Genomic DNA, 21783 nt, shown 5'->3' with positions numbered 1-21783 from the left:
ATGGGGATATTAAGTCAGAAGTACCTTGATCTCCCCGGTGACGAGCATGGCGTGGAGCCGTGTCTCGATCTGGAAAATGCTCCAGCCGCGTTTGGCCACGAACTCCGGAGTGAGAACAATGATGAGTCTGCGGCTCTGCTCCACGCTGCGCGCCAGGTCCTCGATGTACGCTGGGAAACGAACACAGAGGAAACGTAAAAGGACCTGTGCGCCAGGGGAGCGGCACCAAACCTCCACCTGAACGCGAGGGGAGCGGCACCAAACCTCCACCTGAACGCGAGGGGAGCGGCACCAAACCTCCACCTGAACACGAGGGGAGCGGCACCAAACCTCCACCTGAACGCGAGGGGAGCGGCACCAAACCTCCACCTGAACGCGAGGGGATCGGCACCAAACCTCCACCTGAAAGCGAGGGGAGCGGCACCAAACCTCCACCTGAACGCGAGGGGAGCGGCACCAAACCTCCACCTGAACACGAGGGGAGCGGCACCAAACCTCCACCTGTACGCGAGGGGAGCGGCACCAAACCTCCACCTGAACGCGAGGGGAGCGGCACCAAACCTCCACCTGAACGCGAGGGGAGCGGCACCAAACCTCCACCTGAACACGAGGGGAGCGGCACCAAACCTCCACCTGAACACGAGGGGAGCGGCACCAAACCTCCACCTGAACACGAGGGGAGCGGCACCAAACCTCCACCTGAACACGAGGGGAGCGGCACTAAACCTCCACCTGAACGCGAGGGGAGCAGCACCAAACCTCCACCTGAACAAGAGGGGAGCGGCACCAAACCTCCACCTGAACACGAGGGGAGCGGCACCAAACCTCCACCTGAATGCGAGGGGAGCGGCGCAGAACCTCCTCCTGATCGCGAGGGGAGCGGCACTAAACCTCCACCTGAACGTGAGGGGAGCAGCACCAAACCTCCACCTGAACGCGAGGGGAGCGGCACCAAACCTCCACCTGAACGCGAGGGGAGCGGCACCAAACCTCCACCTGAACGCGAGGGGAGCGGCACCAAACCTCCACCTGAACGCGAGGGGATCGGCACCAAACCTCCACCTGAACACGAGGGGAGCTGCACCAAACCTCTACCTGTACGCGAGGGGAGCGGCACCAAACCTCCACCTGAACGCGAGGGGAGCGGCACCAAACCTCCACCTGAACGCGAGGGGAGCGGCACCAAACCTCCACCTGAACGCGAGGGGATCGGCACCAAACCTCCACCTGAACACGAGGGGAGCGGCACCAAACCTCCACCTGTACGCGAGGGGAGCGGCACCAAACCTCCACCTGAACGCGAGGGGAGCGGCACCAAACCTCCACCTGAACGCGAGGGGAGCGGCACCAAACCTCCACCTGAACACGAGGGGAGCGGCACCAAACCTCCACCTGAACACGAGGGGAGCGGCACCAAACCTCCACCTGAACACGAGGGGAGCGGCACCAAACCTCCACCTGAACACGAGGGGAGCGGCACTAAACCTCCACCTGAACGCGAGGGGAGCAGCACCAAACCTCCACCTGAACACGAGGGGAGCGGCACCAAACCTCCACCTGAACACGAGGGGAGCGGCACCAAACCTCCACCTGAATGCGAGGGGAGCGGCGCTGAACCTCCACCTGAACGCGAGGGGAGCAGCACCAAACCTCCACCTGAACACGAGGGGAGCGGCACTAAAGCTCCTCCTGAACGCGAGGGGAGCGGCGCTAAACTTCCTCCTGAACGCGAGGGGAGAGGCACTAAAGCTCCTCCTGAACGCGAGGGGAGCGGCGCTAAACCTCCTCCTGAACGCGAGGGGAGAGGCACTAAAGCTCCTCCTGAACGCGAGGGGAGCGGAACTAAACCTCCTCCTGAACGCGAGGGGAGCGGAACTAAACCTCCTCCTGAACGCGAGGGGAGCGGCACTAAACCTCCTCCTGAACGCGAGGGGAGCGGCGCTAAACCTCCTCCTGAACGCGAGGGGAGCGGCACTAAACCTCCTCCTGAACGCGAGGGGAGCGGCACTAAAGCTCCTCCTGAATGCAAGGGGAGTGGCGCTAAACCTCCCCCTGAACGCGAGGGGAGCGGCACTAAACCTCCTCCTGAACGCGAGGGGAGCGGCACTAAACCTCCTCCTGAATGTCTGGACCTTCTGAACGCGAGGGGAGCGGCACTAAACCTCCTCCTGAACGGGAGGGGAGCGGCACTAAAGCTCCTCCTGAACACGAGGGGAGCGGCACTAAAGCTCCTCCTGATCGCGAGGGGAGCGGCACTAAACCTCCTCCTGAACACGAGGGGAGCGGCACTAAAGCTCCTCCTGAACACGAGGGGAGCGGCACTAAAGCTCCTCCTGAACACGAGGGGAGCGGCACCAAACCTCCACCTGAACGCGAGGGGAGCGGCACCAAACCTCCACCTGAACACGAGGGGAGCGGCACCAAACCTCCACCTGAACGCGAGGGGAGCGGCACCAAACCTCCACCTGAACGCGAGGGGAGCGGCACCAAACCTCCACCTGAACACGAGGGGAGCGGCACTAAAGCTCCTCCTGAACGCGAGGGGAGCGGCACTAAACCTCCTCCTGAACGCGATGGGAGCGGCACTAAAGCTCCTCCTGAACGCGAGGGGAGCGGCACCAAACCTCCACCTGAACGCGAGGGGAGCGGCACCAAACCTCCACCTGAACACGAGGGGAGCGGCACCAAACCTCCACCTGAACACGAGGGGAGCGGCACCAAACCTCCACCTGAATGCGAGGGGAGCGGCGCTGAACCTCCTCCTGATCGCGAGGGGAGCGGCACTAAACCTCCACCTGAACGCGAGGGGAGCAGCACCAAACCTCCACCTGAACACGAGGGGAGCGGCACTAAAGCTCCTCCTGAACGCGAGGGGAGCGGCGCTAAACCTCCTCCTGAACGCGAGGGGAGAGGCACTAAAGCTCCTCCTGAACGCAAGGGGAGCGGCGCTAAACCTCCTCCTGAACGCGAGGGGAGCGGCACTAAAGCTCCTCCTGAACGCGAGGGGAGCGGCGCTAAACCTCCTCCTGAACGCGAGGGGAGCGGCACTAAACCTCCTCCTGAACGCGAGGGGAGTGGCGCTAAAGCTCCTCCTGAATGCGAGGGGAGTGGCGCTAAACCTCCCCCTGAACGCGAGAGGAGCGGCACTAAACCTCCTCCTGAACGCGAGGGGAGCGGCACTAAACCTCCTCCTGAATGTCTGGACCTTCTGAACGCGAGGGGAGCGGCACTAAACCTCCTCCTGAACGGGAGGGGAGCGGCACTAAAGCTCCTCCTGAACACGAGGGGAGCGGCACTAAAGCTCCTCCTGATCGCGAGGGGAGCGGCACTAAACCTCCTCCTGAACACGAGGGGAGCGGCAATAAAGCTCCTCCTGAACACGAGGGGAGCGGCACTAAAGCTCCTCCTGAACACGAGGGGAGCGGCACCAAACCTCCACCTGAACGCGAGGGGAGCGGCACCAAACCTCCACCTGAACACGAGGGGAGCGGCACCAAACCTCCACCTGAACGCGAGGGGAGCGGCACCAAACCTCCACCTGAACGCGAGGGGAGCGGCACCAAACCTCCACCTGAACACGAGGGGAGCGGCGCTAAACCTCCTCCTGAACGCGAGAGGAGCGGCACTAAAGCTCCTCCTGAACGCGAGGGGAGCGGCACTAAACCTCCTCCTGAATGTCTGGACATTCTGAACGCGAGGGGAGCGGCACTAAAGTTCCTCCTGAACACGAGTGGAGCGGCACTAAACCTCCTCCTGAACGCGAGGGGAGCGGCACTAAAGCTTCTCCTGAACACGAGGGGAGCGGCACTAAAGCTCCTCCTGATCGCGAGGGGAGCGGCACTAAACCTCCTCCTGAACGCGAGGGGAGCGGCACTAAAGCTCCTCCTGAACACGAGGGGAGCGGCACTAAACCTCCTCCTGAATGTCTGGACATTCTGAACGCGAGGGGAGCGGCACTAAACCTCCTCCTGAACGCGAGTGGAGCGGCACTAAAGCTCCTCCTGATCGCGAGGGGAGCGGCACTAAACCTCCTCCTGAACGCGAGGGGAGCGGCACTAAAGCTCCTCCTTAACACGAGGGGAGCGGCACTAAAGCTCCTCCTGAACGCGAGGGGAGCGGCACTAAAGTTCCTCCTGAACGCGAGGGGAGCGGCACTAATGCTCCTCCTGAACACGAGGGGAGCGGCACTAAAGCTCCTCCTGATTGCGAGGGGAGCGGCACTAAAGCTCCTCCTGAACGCGAGGGGAGCGGCACCAAACCTCCACCTGAACACGAGGGGAGCGGCACTAAAGCTCCTCCTGAACGCGATGGGAGCGGCACTAAAGCTCCTCCTGAATGCAAGGGGAGTGGCGCTAAACCTCCCCCTGAACGTGAGGGGAGCGGCACTAAACCTCCTCCTGAACGCGAGGGGAGCAGCACTAAACCTCCTCCTGAATGTCTGGACATTCTGAACGCGAGGGGAGCGGCACTAAAGTTCCTCCTGAACACGAGTGGAGCGGCACTAAACCTCCTCCTGAACGCGAGGGGAGCGGCACTAAAGCTTCTCCTGAACACGAGGGGAGCGGCACTAAAGCTCCTCCTGATCGCGAGGGGAGCGGCACTAAACCTCCTCCTGAACGCGAGGGGAGCGGCACTAAAGCTCCTCCTGAACACGAGGGGAGCGGCACTAAACCTCCTCCTGAATGTCTGGACATTCTGAACGCGAGGGGAGCGGCACTAAACCTCCTCCTGAACGCGAGTGGAGCGGCACTAAAGCTCCTCCTGATCGCGAGGGGAGCGGCACTAAACCTCCTCCTGAACGCGAGGGGAGCGGCACTAAAGCTCCTCCTTAACACGAGGGGAGCGGCACTAAACCTCCTCCTGAACGCGAGGGGAGCGGCACTAAAGTTCCTCCTGAACGCGAGGGGAGCGGCACTAAAGCTCCTCCTGAACGCGAGGGGAGAGGCACTAAAGCTCCTCCTGAACACGAGGGGAGCGGCACTAAAGCTCCTCCTGAACACGAGGGGAGCGGCACTAAAGCTCCTCCTGAACGCGAGGGGAGCGGCACTAAAGCTCCTCCTGATCGCGAGGGGAGCGGCACTAAAGCTCCTCCTGAACGCGAGGGGAGCGGCACTAAAGCTCCTCCTGAACGCGAGGGGAGCGGCACTAAAGCTCCTCCTGATCGCGAGGGGAGCGGCACTAAAGCTCCTCCTGATCGCGAGGGGAGCGGCACTAAAGCTCCTCCTGAACGCGAGGGGAGCGGCACTAAAGCTCCTCCTGAACACGAGGGGAGCGGCACTAAAGCTCCTCCTGAACGCGAGGGGAGCGGCACTAAAGCTCCTCCTGATCGCGAGGGGAGCGGCACTAAAGCTCCTCCTGAACGCGAGGGGAGCGGCACTAAAGCTCCTCCTGAACACGAGGGGAGCGGCACTAAAGCTCCTCCTGAACACGAGGGGAGCGGCACTAAAGCTCCTCCTGAACGCGAGGGGAGCGGCACTAAAGCTCCTCCTGAACGCGAGGGGAGCGGCACTAAAGCTGGACGCCCGCTCGTGATCTGGCTGAGCGAGTGGACTTCAGGCCGTCCCGGAGCGGGCGGGTGATTGACAGGAGCGGCGAGGGCAGTGACACAAACGCTGGCTCAGGACTCTTCAGACTTTACGCTCGCTCGGATCGAAGAGCAGGAAAAAGAAGGAGCTAAAGTACGAGGGACAAACCGAGGTAAAAAGTCTGTGTTTGCACTTTTCTCACATTTAGCTCCAGACTAAACCAGGACTAAACCAGGACTAAACCAGGTCCAAACCAGGTCTAAACCAGGACTAAACCAGGACTAAACCAGGACTAAACCAGGACTAAACCAGGTATAAACCAGGTCTAAACCAGGTCTAAACCAGGTCTAAACCAGGTCTAAACCAGGACTAAACCAGGTCTAAACCAGATCTAAACCAAGTCTAAACCGGGTCTGAACCGGGTCTAAGTCTGGACTTACTGCTGCTGGGGATCAGGTCTCTGTCGGGCAGGAACAGTTTGTATCCGTAGTGTTTTTCCAGAACGTCCGGCAGAATCTCCAGAGCAAACGTCTCCTCGTCGCTGCTCGGCCTGAAACCAGAAGAACCAGAGGAACCAGTGGAACCATAGGAACCAGAGGAACCAGAAGAACCAGAGGAACCAGAGGAAGGGTCAGAAACACAGCGTCCAGAGGCTTCGCTTTGGACCGGCCCCGCCCGAGCGGATGTCAACATAATCTTAATGGTCTAATTCATGGGAGTCGTGGTTTGAGCTGCCGTTTGTGAGGCTTAAACCTTTACTGAGCGGCCGTTACGGTTTACGGCGCTGCATGAAACGCTCTTTGATTCTTACAACACGATCTCCTCTATTTATACTGCAGCATTTCAAAATAAAACGTGATGAAGATATTAGAGTTGTGTTTCAATCATAAAAAACACATTCATCGCTCAACACTCTTAAAGCGCGTCAGAATAGTCAGCGCCCCCTGCTGGTCGGACGGCTCATTGAACTAAAATACACTTACGACAAATATATTTAACATTTTGCTTTAAAATTTGAAAAATGTTACTTCAAAATAGCTAGGTTTATAATTTCACTTCCTGTTTGTAATTGATGTTATCACATGAGTGAAATTACCCAGCAAACACTGGGCTAAAACTCCTCTAATGATAACATTATTTTTATTTGACAAATTAAAATACATAAGAGCGACTTTATTTTGTTGAATTAATGTTTAAAGAGTCAAAAAATGTTGTTTCTTTGTGTAAATCCTGCATAAACTTTGACTGAGAATGAGTGTCCCTGGTGTGATGTCACTTCCTGTATGAGTGTGCCTGGTGTGATGTCACTTCCTGTATGAGTGTCCCTGGTGTGATGTCACTTCCTGTTTGAGTGTGCCTTGTGTGATGTCACTTCCTGTATGAGTGCCCCTGGTGTGATGTCACTTCCTGTATGAGTGTCCCTGGTGTGACGTCACTTCCTGTATGAGTGTCCCTGGTGTGACGTCACTTCCTGTATGAGTGTCCCTGGTGTGATGTCACTTCCTGTATGAGTGTGCCTGGTGTGATGTCACTTCCTGTATGAGTGTCCTTGGTGTGATGTCACTTCCTGTATGAGTGTCCCTGGTGTGATGTCACTTCCTGTATGAGTGTCCCTGGTGTGATGTCACTTCCTGTATGAGTGTCCCTGGTGTGACGTCACTTCCTGTATGAGTGTCCCTGGTGTGACGTCACTTCCTGTATGAGTGTCCCTGGTGTGATGTCACTTCCTGTATGAGTGTGCCTGGTGTGATGTCACTTCCTGTATGAGTGTCCTTGGTTTGATGTCACTTCCTGTATGAGTGTGCCTGGTGTGATGTCACTTCCTGTATGAGTGTCCCTGGTGTGATGTCACTTCCTGTATGAGTGTGCCTTGTGTGATGTCACTTCCTGTATGAGTGCCCCTGGTGTGATGTCACTTCCTGTATGAGTGTCCCTTGTGTGACGTCACTTCCTGTATGAGTGCCCCTGGTGTGATGTCACTTCCTGTATGAGTGTCCCTTGTGTGACGTCACTTCCTGTATGAGTGCCCCTGGTGTGACGTCACTTCCTGTATGAGTGTCCCTGGTGTGACGTCACTTCCTGTATGAGTGTCCCTGGTGTGATGTCACTTCCTGTATGAGTGTGCCTGGTGTGATGTCACTTCCTGTATGAATGTCCTTGGTGTGATGTCACTTCCTGTATGAGTGTCCTTGGTGTGATGTCACTTCCTGTATAAGTGTCCCTGGTGTGATGTCACTTCCTGTATGAGTGTCCCTGGTGTGATGTCACTTCCTGTATGAGTGTCCCTGGTGTGATGTCACTTCCTGTGTGAGTGTCTCTGGTGTGATGTCACTTCCTGTATGAGTGTCCCTGGTGTGACGTCACTTCCTGTATGAGTGTCCCTGGTGTGATGTGACTTCCTGTATGAGTGTCCTTGGTGTGATGTCACTTCCTGTATGAGTGTGCCTTGTGTGATGTCACTTCCTGTATGATTGTCCTTGTGTGATGTCACTTCTTGTATGAGTGTCCCTGGTGTGACGTCACTTCCTGTATGAGTGTCCCTGGTGTGATGTCACTTCCTGTATAAGTGTCCCTGGTGTGATGTCACTTCCTGTATGAGTGTCCCTGGTGTGATGTCACTTCCTGTATGAGTGTCCCTGGTGTGATGTCACTTCCTGTGTGAGTGTCCCTGGTGTGACGTCACTTCCTGTATGAGTGTCCCTGGTGTGACGTCACTTCCTGTATGAGTGTCCCTGGTGTGACGTCACTTCCTGTATGAGTATCCCTGGTGTGACGTCACTTCCTGTATGAGTGTGCCTGGTGTGATGTCACTTCCTGTATGAGTGTCCTTGGTTTGATGTCACTTCCTTTATGAGTGTGCCTGGTGTGATGTCACTTCCTGTATGAGTGTCCCTGGTGTGATGTCACTTCCTGTATGAGTGTCCCTGGTGTGACGTCACTTCCTGTATGAGTGTCCCTGGTGTGACGTCACTTCCTGTATGAGTGTCCCTGGTGTGACGTCACTTCCTGTATGAGTGTGCCTGGTGTGATGTCACTTCCTGTATGAGTGTCCCTGGTGTGACGTCACTTCCTGTATGAGTGTCCCTGGTGTGACGTCACTTCCTGTATGAGTGTCCCTGGTGTGACGTCACGTCCTGTATGAGTGTCCCTGGTGTGACGTCACTTCCTGTATGAGTATCCCTGGTGTGACGTCACTTCCTGTATGAGTGTGCCTGGTGTGATGTCACTTCCTGTATGAGTGTCCTTGGTTTGATGTCACTTCCTGTATGAGTGTGCCTGGTGTGACGTCACTTCCTGTATGAGTGTCCGTGGTGTGATGTCACTTCCTGTATGAGTGTCCCTGGTGTGACGTCACTTCCTGTATGAGTGTCCCTGGTGTGACGTCACTTCCTGTATGAGTGTCCCTGGTGTGACGTCACTTCCTGTATGAGTGTCCCTGGTGTGACGTCACTTCCTGTATGAGTGTCCCTGGTGTGATGTCACTTCCTGTATGAGTGTCCCTGGTGTGACGTCACTTCCTGTATGAGTGTCCCTGGTGTGACGTCACTTCCTGTATGAGTGTCCCTGGTGTGATGTCACTTCCTGTGTGAGTGTCTCTGGTGTGATGTCACTTCCTGTATGAGTGTCCCTGGTGTGACGTCACTTCCTGTATGAGTGTCCCTGGTGTGATGTGACTTCCTGTATGAGTGTCCTTGGTGTGATGTCACTTCCTGTATGAGTGTGCCTTGTGTGATGTCACTTCCTGTATGATTGTCCTTGTGTGATGTCACTTCTTGTATGAGTGTCCCTGGTGTGACGTCACTTCCTGTATGAGTGTCCCTGGTGTGATGTCACTTCCTGTATAAGTGTCCCTGGTGTGATGTCACTTCCTGTATGAGTGTCCCTGGTGTGATGTCACTTCCTGTATGAGTGTCCCTGGTGTGATGTCACTTCCTGTGTGAGTGTCTCTGGTGTGACGTCACTTCCTGTATGAGTGTGCCTGGTGTGATGTCACTTCCTGTATGAGTGTCCCTGGTGTGATGTGACTTCCTGTATGAGTGTCCTTGGTGTGATGTCACTTCCTGTATGAGTGTGCCTTGTGTGATGTCACTTCCTGTATGATTGTCCCTGGTGTGATGTCACTTCTTGTATGAGTGTCCCTGGTGTGACGTCACTTCCTGTATGAGTGTCCCTGGTGTGACGTCACTTCCTGTATGAGTGTCCCTGGTGTGACGTCACTTCCTGTATGAGTGTCCCTGGTGTGATGTCACTTCCTGTATGAGTGTGCCTTGTGTGATGTCACTTCCTGTATGATTGTCCCTGGTGTGACGTCACTTCCTGTGTGAGTGTCCCTGGTGTGACGTCACTTCCTGTATCAGTATCCCAGGTGTGACATCACTTCCTGTATGAGTGTGCCTGGTGTGATGTCACTTCCTGTATGAGTGTCCTTGGTTTGATGTCACTTCCTGTATGAGTGTCTCTGGTGTGACGTCACTTCCTGTATGAGTGTGCCTGGTGTGATGTCACTTCCTGTATGAGTGTCCCTGGTGTGACGTCACTTCCTGTATGAGTGTCCCTGGTGTGATGTCACTTCCTGTATGAGTGTCCTTGGTGTGATGTCACTTCCTGTATGAGTGTGCCTTGTGTGATGTCACTTCCAGTATGATTGTCCCTGGTGTGATGTCACTTCCTGTATGAGTGTCCCTGGTGTGACGTCACTTCCTGTATGAGTGTCCCTGGTGTGACGTCACTTCCTGTATGAGTGTCCCTGGTGTGACGTCACTTCCTGTATGAGTATCCCTGGTGTGACGTCACTTCCTGTATGAGTGTGCCTGGTGTGATGTCACTTCCTGTATGAGTGTCCTTGGTTTGATGTCACTTCCTTTATGAGTGTGCCTGGTGTGATGTCACTTCCTGTATGAGTGTCCCTGGTGTGATGTCACTTCCTGTATGAGTGTCCCTGGTGTGACGTCACTTCCTGTATGAGTGTCCCTGGTGTGACGTCACTTCCTGTATGAGTGTCCCTGGTGTGACGTCACTTCCTGTATGAGTGTGCCTGGTGTGACGTCACTTCCTGTATGAGTGTCCCTGGTGTGACGTCACTTCCTGTATGAGTGTCCCTGGTGTGACGTCACTTCCTGTATGAGTGTCCCTGGTGTGACGTCACGTCCTGTATGAGTGTCCCTGGTGTGACGTCACTTCCTGTATGAGTATCCCTGGTGTGACGTCACTTCCTGTATGAGTGTGCCTGGTGTGATGTCACTTCCTGTATGAGTGTCCTTGGTTTGATGTCACTTCCTGTATGAGTGTGCCTGGTGTGATGTCACTTCCTGTATGAGTGTCCCTGGTGTGATGTCACTTCCTGTATGAGTGTCCCTGGTGTGACGTCACTTCCTGTATGAGTGTCCCTGGTGTGACGTCACTTCCTGTATGAGTGTCCCTGGTGTGACGTCACTTCCTGTATGAGTGTCCCTGGTGTGACGTCACTTCCTGTATGAGTGTCCCTGGTGTGACGTCACTTCCTGTATGAGTGTCCCTGGTGTGATGTCACTTCCTGTATGAGTGTCCCTGGTGTGATGTGTCTTCCTGTATGAGTGCCCCTGGTGTGATGTCACTTCCTGTCATTTTCAACATATTTTTCAACGTTTTCTCCACAAATACCTGCTCGATCGGTGTAAAACTATCATTTTTATGTACGACAGGTATAAATACACGAAATACTCTCAGGGTGAATACGCAAAGGTGTGATAGTGTCAGTGGGTCAGTGTCAGGAGCAGATACTGACCGTCCGATGTTGTCCAGGTCCACTTTGGTGTAGGACAGATAGGCGTCGTACTCTTTATTGTCTGTGGACACAAAAGATCGGGCTTAAAGGGGATGGTTAGAAACAAGGTCCAGATGAAACTTCTTCTTCTTCTTCTTCTTCTTCTTCTTCTTCTTCTTCTTCTTCTTCTTCTTCTTCTTCTTCTTCTTCTTCTTCTTCTTCTTCTTCTTCTTCTTCTTCTTCTTCTTCTTCTTCTTCTTCTTCTTCTTCTTCTTTCTTCTTCTTCTTCTTCTTCTTCTTCTTCTTCTTCTTCTATCTATTACACTTCCTGGTCCACTTGGACTCCATGTCCCCAGCCATGGGACACTATTCTCCCGGAGGTGTGAGTTGAAGACCCTCCTGACAGAGGCTCCGCAAGACGTTCACAACAGACCCCCACAATGCACTTGGGTCTGCCAAGTCTGTCCGGCTTCCTCCTCCACCAGTGGATCCAACTCACCACCAGGTGGTGCTCTACAGCTCTACTGTCCAAGACACGAGGCCGGAGGTCAGAGGTCAGATGACACGACAACAAAGTGGATCATTGACCTCCTGTGTCCTGGTGTCATGTGACCTGATGGACCTGGTTCTTGAACATGGTGTTCGTTCTGGACAATCCGTGGCACAGAAGTCCAATAACTGACCGCTCGGGTTCAGATCGGGGCTCCGCCCCTCTCCAGGTGTCACTGTCATTGTCCACGTGGGCGTTGAAGTCCCCCGGTAGAACAACGGAGTCCCCGGTCAGTGCACTGTCCAGTACCCCTCCCAAGGACTCCAAGAAGGCCGGGTCCTCTGCACTGCTGTTCGGCCTGTAGGCCGCCACAACAGTGAGAGACCTGTCCCCCACCCGAAGGCAAAGGGACGCGACCCTCTCGTCCACCAGGGTGAACTCCAACACGTGGCGGCTGAACCCCGCCCACACCAGCCCCGCCCACACCAGCCCCGCCTCTCCCCGTGGGCAACACCAGAGAAGTGGAGCGTCCAGCCCCTCTCGAGGAGATGGTTCAGAGCCCAAACTTTGCTGGAGATGAGGCTCCACCTCCTGCACAAGCTCAGGCTCCTCCCCCCAGCGAGGTCACGTTCCATGTCCCCAGAGTTAGTCTCTGTGTCTGGAGATCTGGTCGCCGAGGCCCCTGCCGTGGACTACCGCCCAGATCACGGATCCTCATGCGGGTAGTGGGACGGTCCCACATCGCTCTTTCGGGCTGTGCCCGGCCGGGCCCCGTGGGGGAAAGACCCGACCACCAGGCGCTCGCCCTCGAGCACCCACCCTAGGCCCGGCTCCAGGATGGGGCCCCGGTGACGCCGATCCGGGCGACGTAACTGGCCTTGTTCTTTACTTGTCATGAAAGCTTCTGAACCGCTCTTGGTCTGACCCGTCCCTTAGGACCTGTTTGACATGGGAGACTCTACCAGGGGCTTAAGCCCCCGACAACACGGCTCCTGGGGTCATTCGGGCGCTCAAATGTTCATGTTACGCTTAATTATGATTTCTTGTTTTAAACATGAGAGCGATCGTTAGGAACAGAGTCAGAGTGGGAGGAGCCCTGAACCTGGACCTGAGACAGAGTGAACAAAAGAGGCGGGGCTTGAGTGACGCCCCTTTTATTTTGTTATTTTGTACAAATCCAAATTAACCTGAGCTCAAAACGACCGAGAGCCTCAAACAGCAGCTCTGACCCTTCGTTTGGGCCGGTTTGGGCCGGTGCTCTTCTGTGATGTGTATGATCGATGATGTCGTACCGTCCTCGGCCTCGTCGCTGCCGAAGTGTCTCCTGTAGCAGAGCAGCAGCTCCAGGTTGTAGCACTTGTAGAGCGCCGTGAGCACCCCCAAAAGCACCAGGATCACCCCGAGGCCCCCAGCCAGCTCCAGCCTGTACATGTCTGTGAGAGAGAGAGAGGTTAGTCCTGACTCTGGCACCAGCAGGAGGCCTGACTCTGGCACCAGCAGGAGGCCTGACTCTGGCACCAGCAGGAGGCCTGACTCTGGCACCAGCAGGAGGCCTGACTCTGGCACCAGCAGGAGGCCTGACTCTGGCACTAGCAGGAGGCCGCTCCATGTTTAGTTCTGACTTTGATGTTAATTATTTGACACTTTTGAGATTTGAAAGAGCAAAATGCTGTAGTTTGAGGTGTTGTTCCTCTGTCCTCCACCAGACGTCACTGTTGTCCCACGATTAACTCTGTTCTTCTTTTACCGAAACTGGACAGAAAGTGAACACGGACTGAACACGGTGTGTTTTGCTGCTGTCAGACACATCTTTATCATCCTCTCAGAATAAACAGAATAAACAGAAAACGTGTTATTTACAACAAGTTGGACACATTTTGACGGCAATTTGCCAACGAGAGGAAAACGATTTCTAAAAACAACATTTATTTAACCGTCGCCATTTCTCTCCACGTTAAATAAAAGTAAAACGCAGACGAGGTAAAAGTGACTTTGTCCAGAACAAGAATCATTTATGAAACGATTAATGTCGAGGAAAGAAACGAATCGACTGAAACGACTTCTGAAAGTCTGAATAAAGAAGAAGAAAGAATCAGGAAGATTTATATGAGTAAAGAGAGAGAAGAGGAAGAGGAGGAGAGAGGAGAGGAGGGGGGAGGAGGAGAGAGAGGAGGGGGGGAGGAGAGGAGGGGGGAGGAGGAGAGAGAGGAGGGGGGAGGAGGAGAGGAGGAGAGAGAGGAGGGGGGAGGAGGAGAGGAGGAGAGGAGGAGAGGAGGGGGGAGGAGGAGAGAGAGGAGGGGGGAGGAGGAGAGGAGGGGGGAGGAGGAGAGAGAGGAGGGGGGAGGAGGAGAGGAGGAGAGGAGGGGGGAGGAGGAGAGAGAGGAGGGGGGAGGAGGAGAGGAGGGGGGAGGAGGAGAGGAGGAGAGGAGGAGAGGAGGGGGGAGGAGGAGAGAGAGGAGGGGGGAGGAGGAGAGGAGGAGAGGAGGAGAGGAGGGGGGAGGAGGAGAGAGAGGAGGGGGGAGGAGGAGAGGAGGGGGGAGGAGGAGAGGAGGAGAGGAGGAGAGGAGGAGAGGAGGGGGGAGGAGGAGAGAGAGGAGGAGAGGAGGAGAGGAGAAAGGGCTTGAGTTGTAGAAAGAGTGAAGGAAGAGAAGGCAAGAGAGGAGAGAGGGAGAGACAGGAAAAGAGGTGAAGAGGAGTCGAGGAGAGGGAACGAGAACAGAGCACGAGAGCGAGTGATCTGAAAAAAGAGAGGAGAGAAACAGAAAGATGGAGAGAGAGAGAGAGAAAGAGAAAGAGACGGAGAAGGTCTGCGAGAAGAGGCGGGTAGAGAGAAAGAGAGGAGAGGGGGGAGGCAGGAGGAGAGAGAGAGAGGTGAGGGGGGGAAAGTGAGGGAAGACAAGGCAAGAGAGGGAGAGGAAGGGAGAGGGAGGAGTAGAGCGAGTCCCCGGGGGAGGAGTTAAGTACGACAGATTTGGCTCCTCGGGCTCTCCTCGGGGGAGAGTCAGGGGGAGACACTCACAGCATGCTCCCTCTTTCTTTTCCTTCCCTTTCTCTCTTTAACCGTGTGGAGTGATCCTCCCATTCCCCCTTTAGCACGCCCCCTGCTGGTTCGCCTTTGTGAGCGTGTCGCCCCGACGCTCACACACTCACGGATCACGTCGCCGCACTTTCCTCTAGTGAGAGACGCTGAAAAGGAAGAACTCGTTTGTCTTTTTCACTTTTGGCCTCCGCTGATGACTCGCTCGCAACAGGTTCACACACGCAGGCGCTCGAGGGGTCTCCGTGTTTTTAAAGTCTCACAAAAACACTCCTGAGCGTGTCTGACTCAAATCTCCTTCATTACAACCGTGCGCTTACGTTAGCATGTCGGGGCAAGCTAGCTTTTGTTTATTTCCCCATGGTAATTCCCTGTAGGTGGAGCGCTAACACCAAATCCTGACGAGGGAACGCCCGACTGAGAGAAAGTCCTGAGTGCGTCTGTTCTGCTCGCTCTTAGCACAACATCTACAAAACAAACGGACAAACAAACAACATCTAGCGGGAAACGTGACCGTCGTGCTAATGCCAGGACACATTAGCTCAGTGTGTTTGACGATTGTCCAGGAGGAACTCGCTGACCTCACGACGAGAACCAATCAGGACAAAATCAGGTTCTGGATCGTGTGGATGAAGCTTTAAAATGTGGCTTTAAATTAATAAACTGATGCATAAATTCATGTTTTAAAAAAAGGACGTTCGATCTGACTCAGCAGCCGCTCCGTTTGCACATTCTGCTGCCGTCTTCTCTCCTCTGCCCCGACCTTTGACCTCCTCCTCTCTTCACACAAAAGCAGGTTCCAACGGTGAATGTCTCTCGCCTCGCGACGTCTCATGCATTTTTCCCGCCGAAGGAACCGAGACGTTTGTGTTCAGAGAGCACGGAGCGGAGTGCCGGGGTCAGGACGGAGATAGTTTGAAGCGGGTCGCGGACACGGAGCGGAGAGCCGGGGTCAGGGCAGAGATAGTGTGAAGCGGGTCGCGGACACGGAGCGGAGAGCCGGGGTCAGGGCAGAGATAGTTTGAAGCGGGTCGCGGACACGGAGCGGAGAGCCGGGGTCAGGACGGAGATAATGTGAAGCGGGTCGCGGACACGGAGCGGAGAGCCGGGGTCAGGACAGAGATAGTGTGAAGCGGGTCGCGGACACGGAGCGGAGAGCCGGGGTCAGGACAGAGATAGTTTGAAGCGGGTCGCGGACACGGAGCGGAGAGCCGGGGTCAGGGCAGAGATAGTGTGAAGCGGGTCGCGGACACGGAGCGGAGAGCCGGGGTCAGGTCGGAGATAGTGTGAAGCGGGTCGCGGACACGGAGCGGAGAGCCGGGGTCAGGACAGAGATAGTGTGAAGCGGGTCGCGGACACGGAGCGGAGAGCCGGGGTCAGGACGGAGATAGTGTGAAGCGGATCGCGGACACGGGGCGGAGTGCCGGGGTCAGGACGGAGATAGTGTGAAGCGGATCGCGGACACGGGGCGGAGAGCCGGGGTCAGGACAGAGATAGTTTGAAGCGGATCGCGGACACGGGGCGGAGTGCCGGGGTCAGGACGGAGATAGTGTGAAGCGGATCGCGGACACGGGGCGGAGTGCCGGGGTCAGGACGGAGATAGTGTGAAGCGGATCGCGGACACGGGGCGGAGTGCCGGGGTCAGGACGGAGATAGTGTGAAGCGGATCGCGGACACGGGGCGGAGAGCCGGGGTCAGGACAGAGATAGTTTGAAGCGGGTCGCGGACACGGAGCGGAGAGCCGGGGTCAGGACAGAGATAGTTTGAAGCGGGTCGCGGACACGGAGCGGAGAGCCGGGGTCAGGACAGAGATAGTTTGAAGCGGGTCGCGGACACGGAGCGGAGAGCCGGGGTCAGGACAGAGATAGTGTGAAGCGGGTCGCGGACACGGAGCGGAGAGCCGGGGTCAGGTCGGAGATAGTGTGAAGCGGGTCGCGGACACGGAGCGGAGAGCCGGGGTCAGGACAGAGATAGTGTGAAGCGGGTCGCGGACACGGGGCGGAGAGCCGGGGTCAGGACAGAGATAGTTTGAAGCGGGTCGCGGACACGGAGCGGAGAGCCGGGGTCAGGACGGAGATAGTGTGAAGCGGATCGCGGACACGGGGCGGAGAGCCGGGGTCAGGACAGAGATAGTTTGAAGCGGGTCGCGGACACGGAGCGGAGAGCCGGGGTCAGGGCAGAGATAGTGTGAAGCGGGTCGCGGACACGGAGCGGAGAGCCGGGGTCAGGGCAGAGATAGTTTGAAGCGGGTCGCGGACACGGAGCGGAGAGCCGGGGTCAGGACGGAGATAGTGTGAAGCGGGTCGCGGACACGGAGCGGAGAGCCGGGGTCAGGACAGAGATAGTGTGAAGCGGGTCGCGGACACGGAGCGGAGAGCCGGGGTCAGGACAGAGATAGTTTGAAGCGGGTCGCGGACACGGAGCGGAGAGCCGGGGTCAGGACAGAGATAGTTTGAAGCGGGTCGCGGACACGGAGCGGAGAGCCGGGGTCAGGTCGGAGATAGTGTGAAGCGGGTCGCGGACACGGAGCGGAGAGCCGGGGTCAGGACAGAGATAGTGTGAAGCGGGTCGCGGACACGGAGCGGAGAGCCGGGGTCAGGACGGAGATAGTGTGAAGCGGGTCGCGGACACGGAGCGGAGAGCCGGGGTCAGGACAGAGATAGTGTGAAGCGGGTCGCGGACACGGAGCGGAGAGCCGGGGTCAGGACAGAGATAGTTTGAAGCGGGTCGCAGACACGGAGCGGAGAGCCGGGGTCAGGGCAGAGATAGTGTGAAGCGGGTCGCGGACACGGAGCGGAGAGCCGGGGTCAGGTCGGAGATAGTGTGAAGCGGGTCGCGGACACGGAGCGGAGAGCCGGGGTCAGGACAGAGATAGTGTGAAGCGGGTCGCGGACACGGAGCGGAGAGCCGGGGTCAGGACAGAGATAGTTTGAAGCGGGTCGCGGACACGGAGCGGAGAGCCGGGGTCAGGACAGAGATAGTTTGAAGCGGGTCGCGGACACGGAGCGGAGAGCCGGGGTCAGGACAGAGATAGTGTTAAGCGGGTCGCGGACACGGAGCGGAGAGCCGGGGTCAGGTCGGAGATAGTGTGAAGCGGGTCGCGGACACGGAGCGGAGAGCCGGGGTCAGGACAGAGATAGTGTGAAGCGGGTCGCGGACACGGGGCGGAGAGCCGGGGTCAGGACAGAGATAGTTTGAAGCGGGTCGCGGACACGGAGCGGAGAGCCGGGGTCAGGACGGAGATAGTGTGAAGCGGGTCGCGGACACGGAGCGGAGAGCCGGGGTCAGGACAGAGATAGTGTGAAGCGGGTCGCGGACACGGAGCGGAGAGCCGGGGTCAGGTCGGAGATAGTGTGAAGCGGGTCGCGGACACGGAGCGGAGAGCCGGGGTCAGGACAGAGATAGTGTGAAGCGGGTCGCGGACACGGGGCGGAGAGCCGGGGTCAGGACAGAGATAGTTTGAAGCGGGTCGCGGACACGGAGCGGAGAGCCGGGGTCAGGACGGAGATAGTGTGAAGCGGGTCGCGGACACGGAGCGGAGAGCCGGGGTCAGGACAGAGATAGTGTGAAGCGGGTCGCGGACACGGAGCGGAGAGCCGGGGTCAGGACAGAGATAGTTTGAAGCGGGTCGCAGACACGGAGCGGAGAGCCGGGGTCAGGGCAGAGATAGTGTGAAGCGGGTCGCGGACACGGAGCGGAGAGCCGGGGTCAGGTCGGAGATAGTGTGAAGCGGGTCGCGGACACGGAGCGGAGAGCCGGGGTCAGGACAGAGATAGTGTGAAGCGGGTCGCGGACACGGAGCGGAGAGCCGGGGTCAGGACAGAGATAGTTTGAAGCGGGTCGCGGACACGGAGCGGAGAGCCGGGGTCAGGACAGAGATAGTTTGAAGCGGGTCGCGGACACGGAGCGGAGAGCCGGGGTCAGGACAGAGATAGTTTGAAGCGGGTCGCGGACACGGAGCGGAGAGCCGGGGTCAGGACAGAGATAGTGTTAAGCGGGTCGCGGACACGGAGCGGAGAGCCGGGGTCAGGTCGGAGATAGTGTGAAGCGGGTCGCGGACACGGAGCGGAGAGCCGGGGTCAGGACAGAGATAGTGTGAAGCGGGTCGCGGACACGGGGCGGAGAGCCGGGGTCAGGACAGAGATAGTTTGAAGCGGGTCGCGGACACGGAGCGGAGAGCCGGGGTCAGGACGGAGATAGTGTGAAGCGGGTCGCGGACACGGAGCGGAGAGCCGGGGTCAGGACAGAGATAGTGTGAAGCGGGTCGCGGACACGGAGCGGAGAGCCGGGGTCAGGTCGGAGATAGTGTGAAGCGGGTCGCGGACACGGAGCGGAGAGCCGGGGTCAGGACAGAGATAGTGTGAAGCGGGTCGCGGACACGGGGCGGAGAGCCGGGGTCAGGACAGAGATAGTTTGAAGCGGGTCGCGGACACGGAGCGGAGAGCCGGGGTCAGGACGGAGATAGTGTGAAGCGGGTCGCGGAGACGGAGCGGAGAGCCGGGGTCAGGACAGAGATAGTGTGAAGCGGGTCGCGGACACGGAGCGGAGAGCCGGGGTCAGGACAGAGATAGTTTGAAGCGGGTCGCGGACACGGAGCGGAGAGCCGGGGTCAGGGCAGAGATAGTGTGAAGCGGGTCGCGGACACGGAGCGGAGAGCCGGGGTCAGGACAGAGATAGTGTGAAGCGGGTCGCGGACACGGGGCGGAGAGCCGGGGTCAGGACAGAGATAGTTTGAAGCGGGTCGCGGACACGGAGCGGAGAGCCGGGGTCAGGACGGAGATAGTGTGAAGCGGGTCGCGGACACGGAGCGGAGAGCCGGGGTCAGGACGGAGATAGTGTGAAGCGGGTCGCGGACACGGAGCGGAGAGCCGGGGTCAGGGCAGAGATAGTGTGAAGCGGGTCGTGGACACGGAGAGCCAGAGCTCTCCGTGTCCACGACCGGTCCGACTCACCGTCACGAGGATTGGTCACGCGGGAGGGCATCCGTACCTTTCTTGACGAGGAGCGCGCTGCCGCCCCTCAGCCCGATGTGGTTCTCCACGTAGCAGGTGTAGTTGTTCAGGTCGGCCTCGTCCACGTGGTCGAACATGAGGGACAGCTCCACCTCCTTCTCGCCCAGGTGCTCGCGGATCAGCCTGGACACACCCACACACACACTGCTGACCACCCGGAACATGTGCCTCCCCGACGTGCTAACCACCTGAAACATGTGCCTCCCCGACGTGCTAACCACCTGAAACATGTGCCTCCCCGACGTGCTAACCACCTGAAACATGTGCCTCCCCGACGTGCTAACCACCTGAAACATGTGCCTCCCCGACGTGCTAACCACCTGAAACATGTGCCTCCCCGACGTGCTAACCACCTGAAACATGTGCCTCCCCGACGTGCTAACCACCTGAAACATGTGCCTCCCCGACGTGCTAACCACCTGAAACATGTGCCTCCCCGACGTGCTAACCACCTGAAACATGTGCCTCCCCGACGTGCTAACCACCTGAAACATGTGCATCGCCGACGTGCTAACCACCTGAAACATGTGCCTCCCCGACGTGCTAACCACCTGAAACATGTGCCTCCCCGACGTGCTAACCACCTGAAACATGTGCCTCCCCGACGTGCTAACCACCTGAAACATGTGCATCGCCGACGTGCTAACCACCTGAAACATGTGCCTCCCCGACGTGCTAACCACCTGAAACATGTGCATCGCCGACGGGAACAAAGTTTCGCCGGAGAGAGGGGGAGAGAGGGAGGAGAGAGGGAGGAGCAGAGGGGGGAGAGAGGGGGGAGAGAGGGAGGAGAGAGGGAGGAGCAGAGGGGGGGAGAGGGAGGAGCAGAGGGGGGGGAGAGGGAGGAGGGTCAGTTCTAGGTTCCTGGGGGACTGGGACCTAAAGACGAGGGCGGAGTCTTTGTTGCTCGAATAAACGTTCATTTGCTTCGCTCATATTTATATTTTACGGTCGTTTCTTTCTCAAATGTGTCGAGTTTAGGATCAGAAACAGGAGGTCAGGGGTCAGGGTCAGGCTCACGGGGTCAGAGGTCAGGGGTCCATGTGAATATTCTCTCCTTCATGACGTCTTTAAGAACATGAAGGAGCTCGGAGCAGATCCTCTGGACGTCATTATTTCAGAGACTCACACGGAACAAAGACTTTTAATCATACGTCTGAATTTAGCCCCCTCACCACAGAGTCCCACAGCGAGTACCCAGAACCCCCCTGTCCTCGTGGGGGCGACCTGCCACCTCTGACCTCCCAGAGGCGCAAACGGAGGGACCTGGTTTAGTCCTGGTTTAGACCTGGTTTAGACCTGGTTTAGTCCTGGTTTAGACCTGGTTTAGACCTGGTTTAGTCCTGGTTTAGACCTGGTTTAGACCTGGTTTAGTTCTGGTTTAGACCTGGTTTAGTCCTGGTTTAGTTCTGGTTTAGACCCGTGGCTTTGTCAGACGGGAGAGGACAGGATGAAATGGGGGATGAGAGATGGAGGAGACATGCAGTAAATTGTCGGGATTCAAACTCACGACCCTGCGGCTGGAGCCCGGCACATGTGCAGTGACTTAACCCCTCCACCACCGGCAGACGCTCACCTGACTTCGCTCTCCTTGATGTGTCCGGCGAGTTCCTCCACGAACTTGTCTCCTCTCATCCAGTAGATGATGGGACGCCTGCTCTCGCCGCTGTAGCCGAAGAACGCCCTACAGTCCAGACTGAGGGGGAGACCTGCGGGACAAGACCGGGTTTAAGACCGGGTTTAGACCTGCGGGACAAGACCGGGTTTAAGACCGGGTTTAGACCTGCGGGACAAGACCGGGTTTAGACCTGCGGAACAAGACCGGGTTTAAGACCGGGTTTAGACCTGCGGGACAAGACCGGGTTTAAGACCGGGTTTAGACCTGCGGGACAAGACCGGGTTTAGACCTGCGGGACAAGACCGGGTTTAGACCTGCGGGACAAGACCGGGTTTAGACCTGCGGAACAAGACCGGGT

General features: G+C 57.3%; 1 protein-coding gene across 2 annotated transcripts in view; it reads right to left on the bottom strand.

The window, feature by feature from the left end:
- Window positions 1-21527, bottom strand: part of LOC140354821 (X-linked interleukin-1 receptor accessory protein-like 2) — a 32950-nt gene extending 11423 nt beyond the window's left edge. For both annotated transcript variants that reach the window (XM_072440060.1, XM_072440061.1), the window contains exons 1-6: window positions 21384-21527; window positions 19785-19930; window positions 13051-13191; window positions 11290-11350; window positions 5966-6075; window positions 25-170 (exon numbers count right to left, since the gene is read on the bottom strand). In XM_072440060.1, coding sequence (XP_072296161.1) covers window positions 25-170; window positions 5966-6075; window positions 11290-11350; window positions 13051-13191; window positions 19785-19930; window positions 21384-21442 — 663 coding nt within the window. In that variant the 5' untranslated portion in view covers window positions 21443-21527. The remainder of the gene's footprint in view (window positions 1-24; window positions 171-5965; window positions 6076-11289; window positions 11351-13050; window positions 13192-19784; window positions 19931-21383) is intronic.
- Window positions 21528-21783: the final 256 nt, after the last annotated feature.

Source organism: Eucyclogobius newberryi, unplaced genomic scaffold (assembly GCF_026437365.1).
Source record: "Eucyclogobius newberryi isolate DKJ021-1_F unplaced genomic scaffold, fEucNew1.0.hap1 SCAF_11, whole genome shotgun sequence".
Lineage (NCBI taxonomy): Eukaryota > Metazoa > Chordata > Actinopteri > Gobiiformes > Gobiidae > Eucyclogobius > Eucyclogobius newberryi.
The sequence above is the reverse complement of the archived record's forward strand: the minus strand, read 5'-3'. Positions and strand labels throughout refer to the sequence as shown.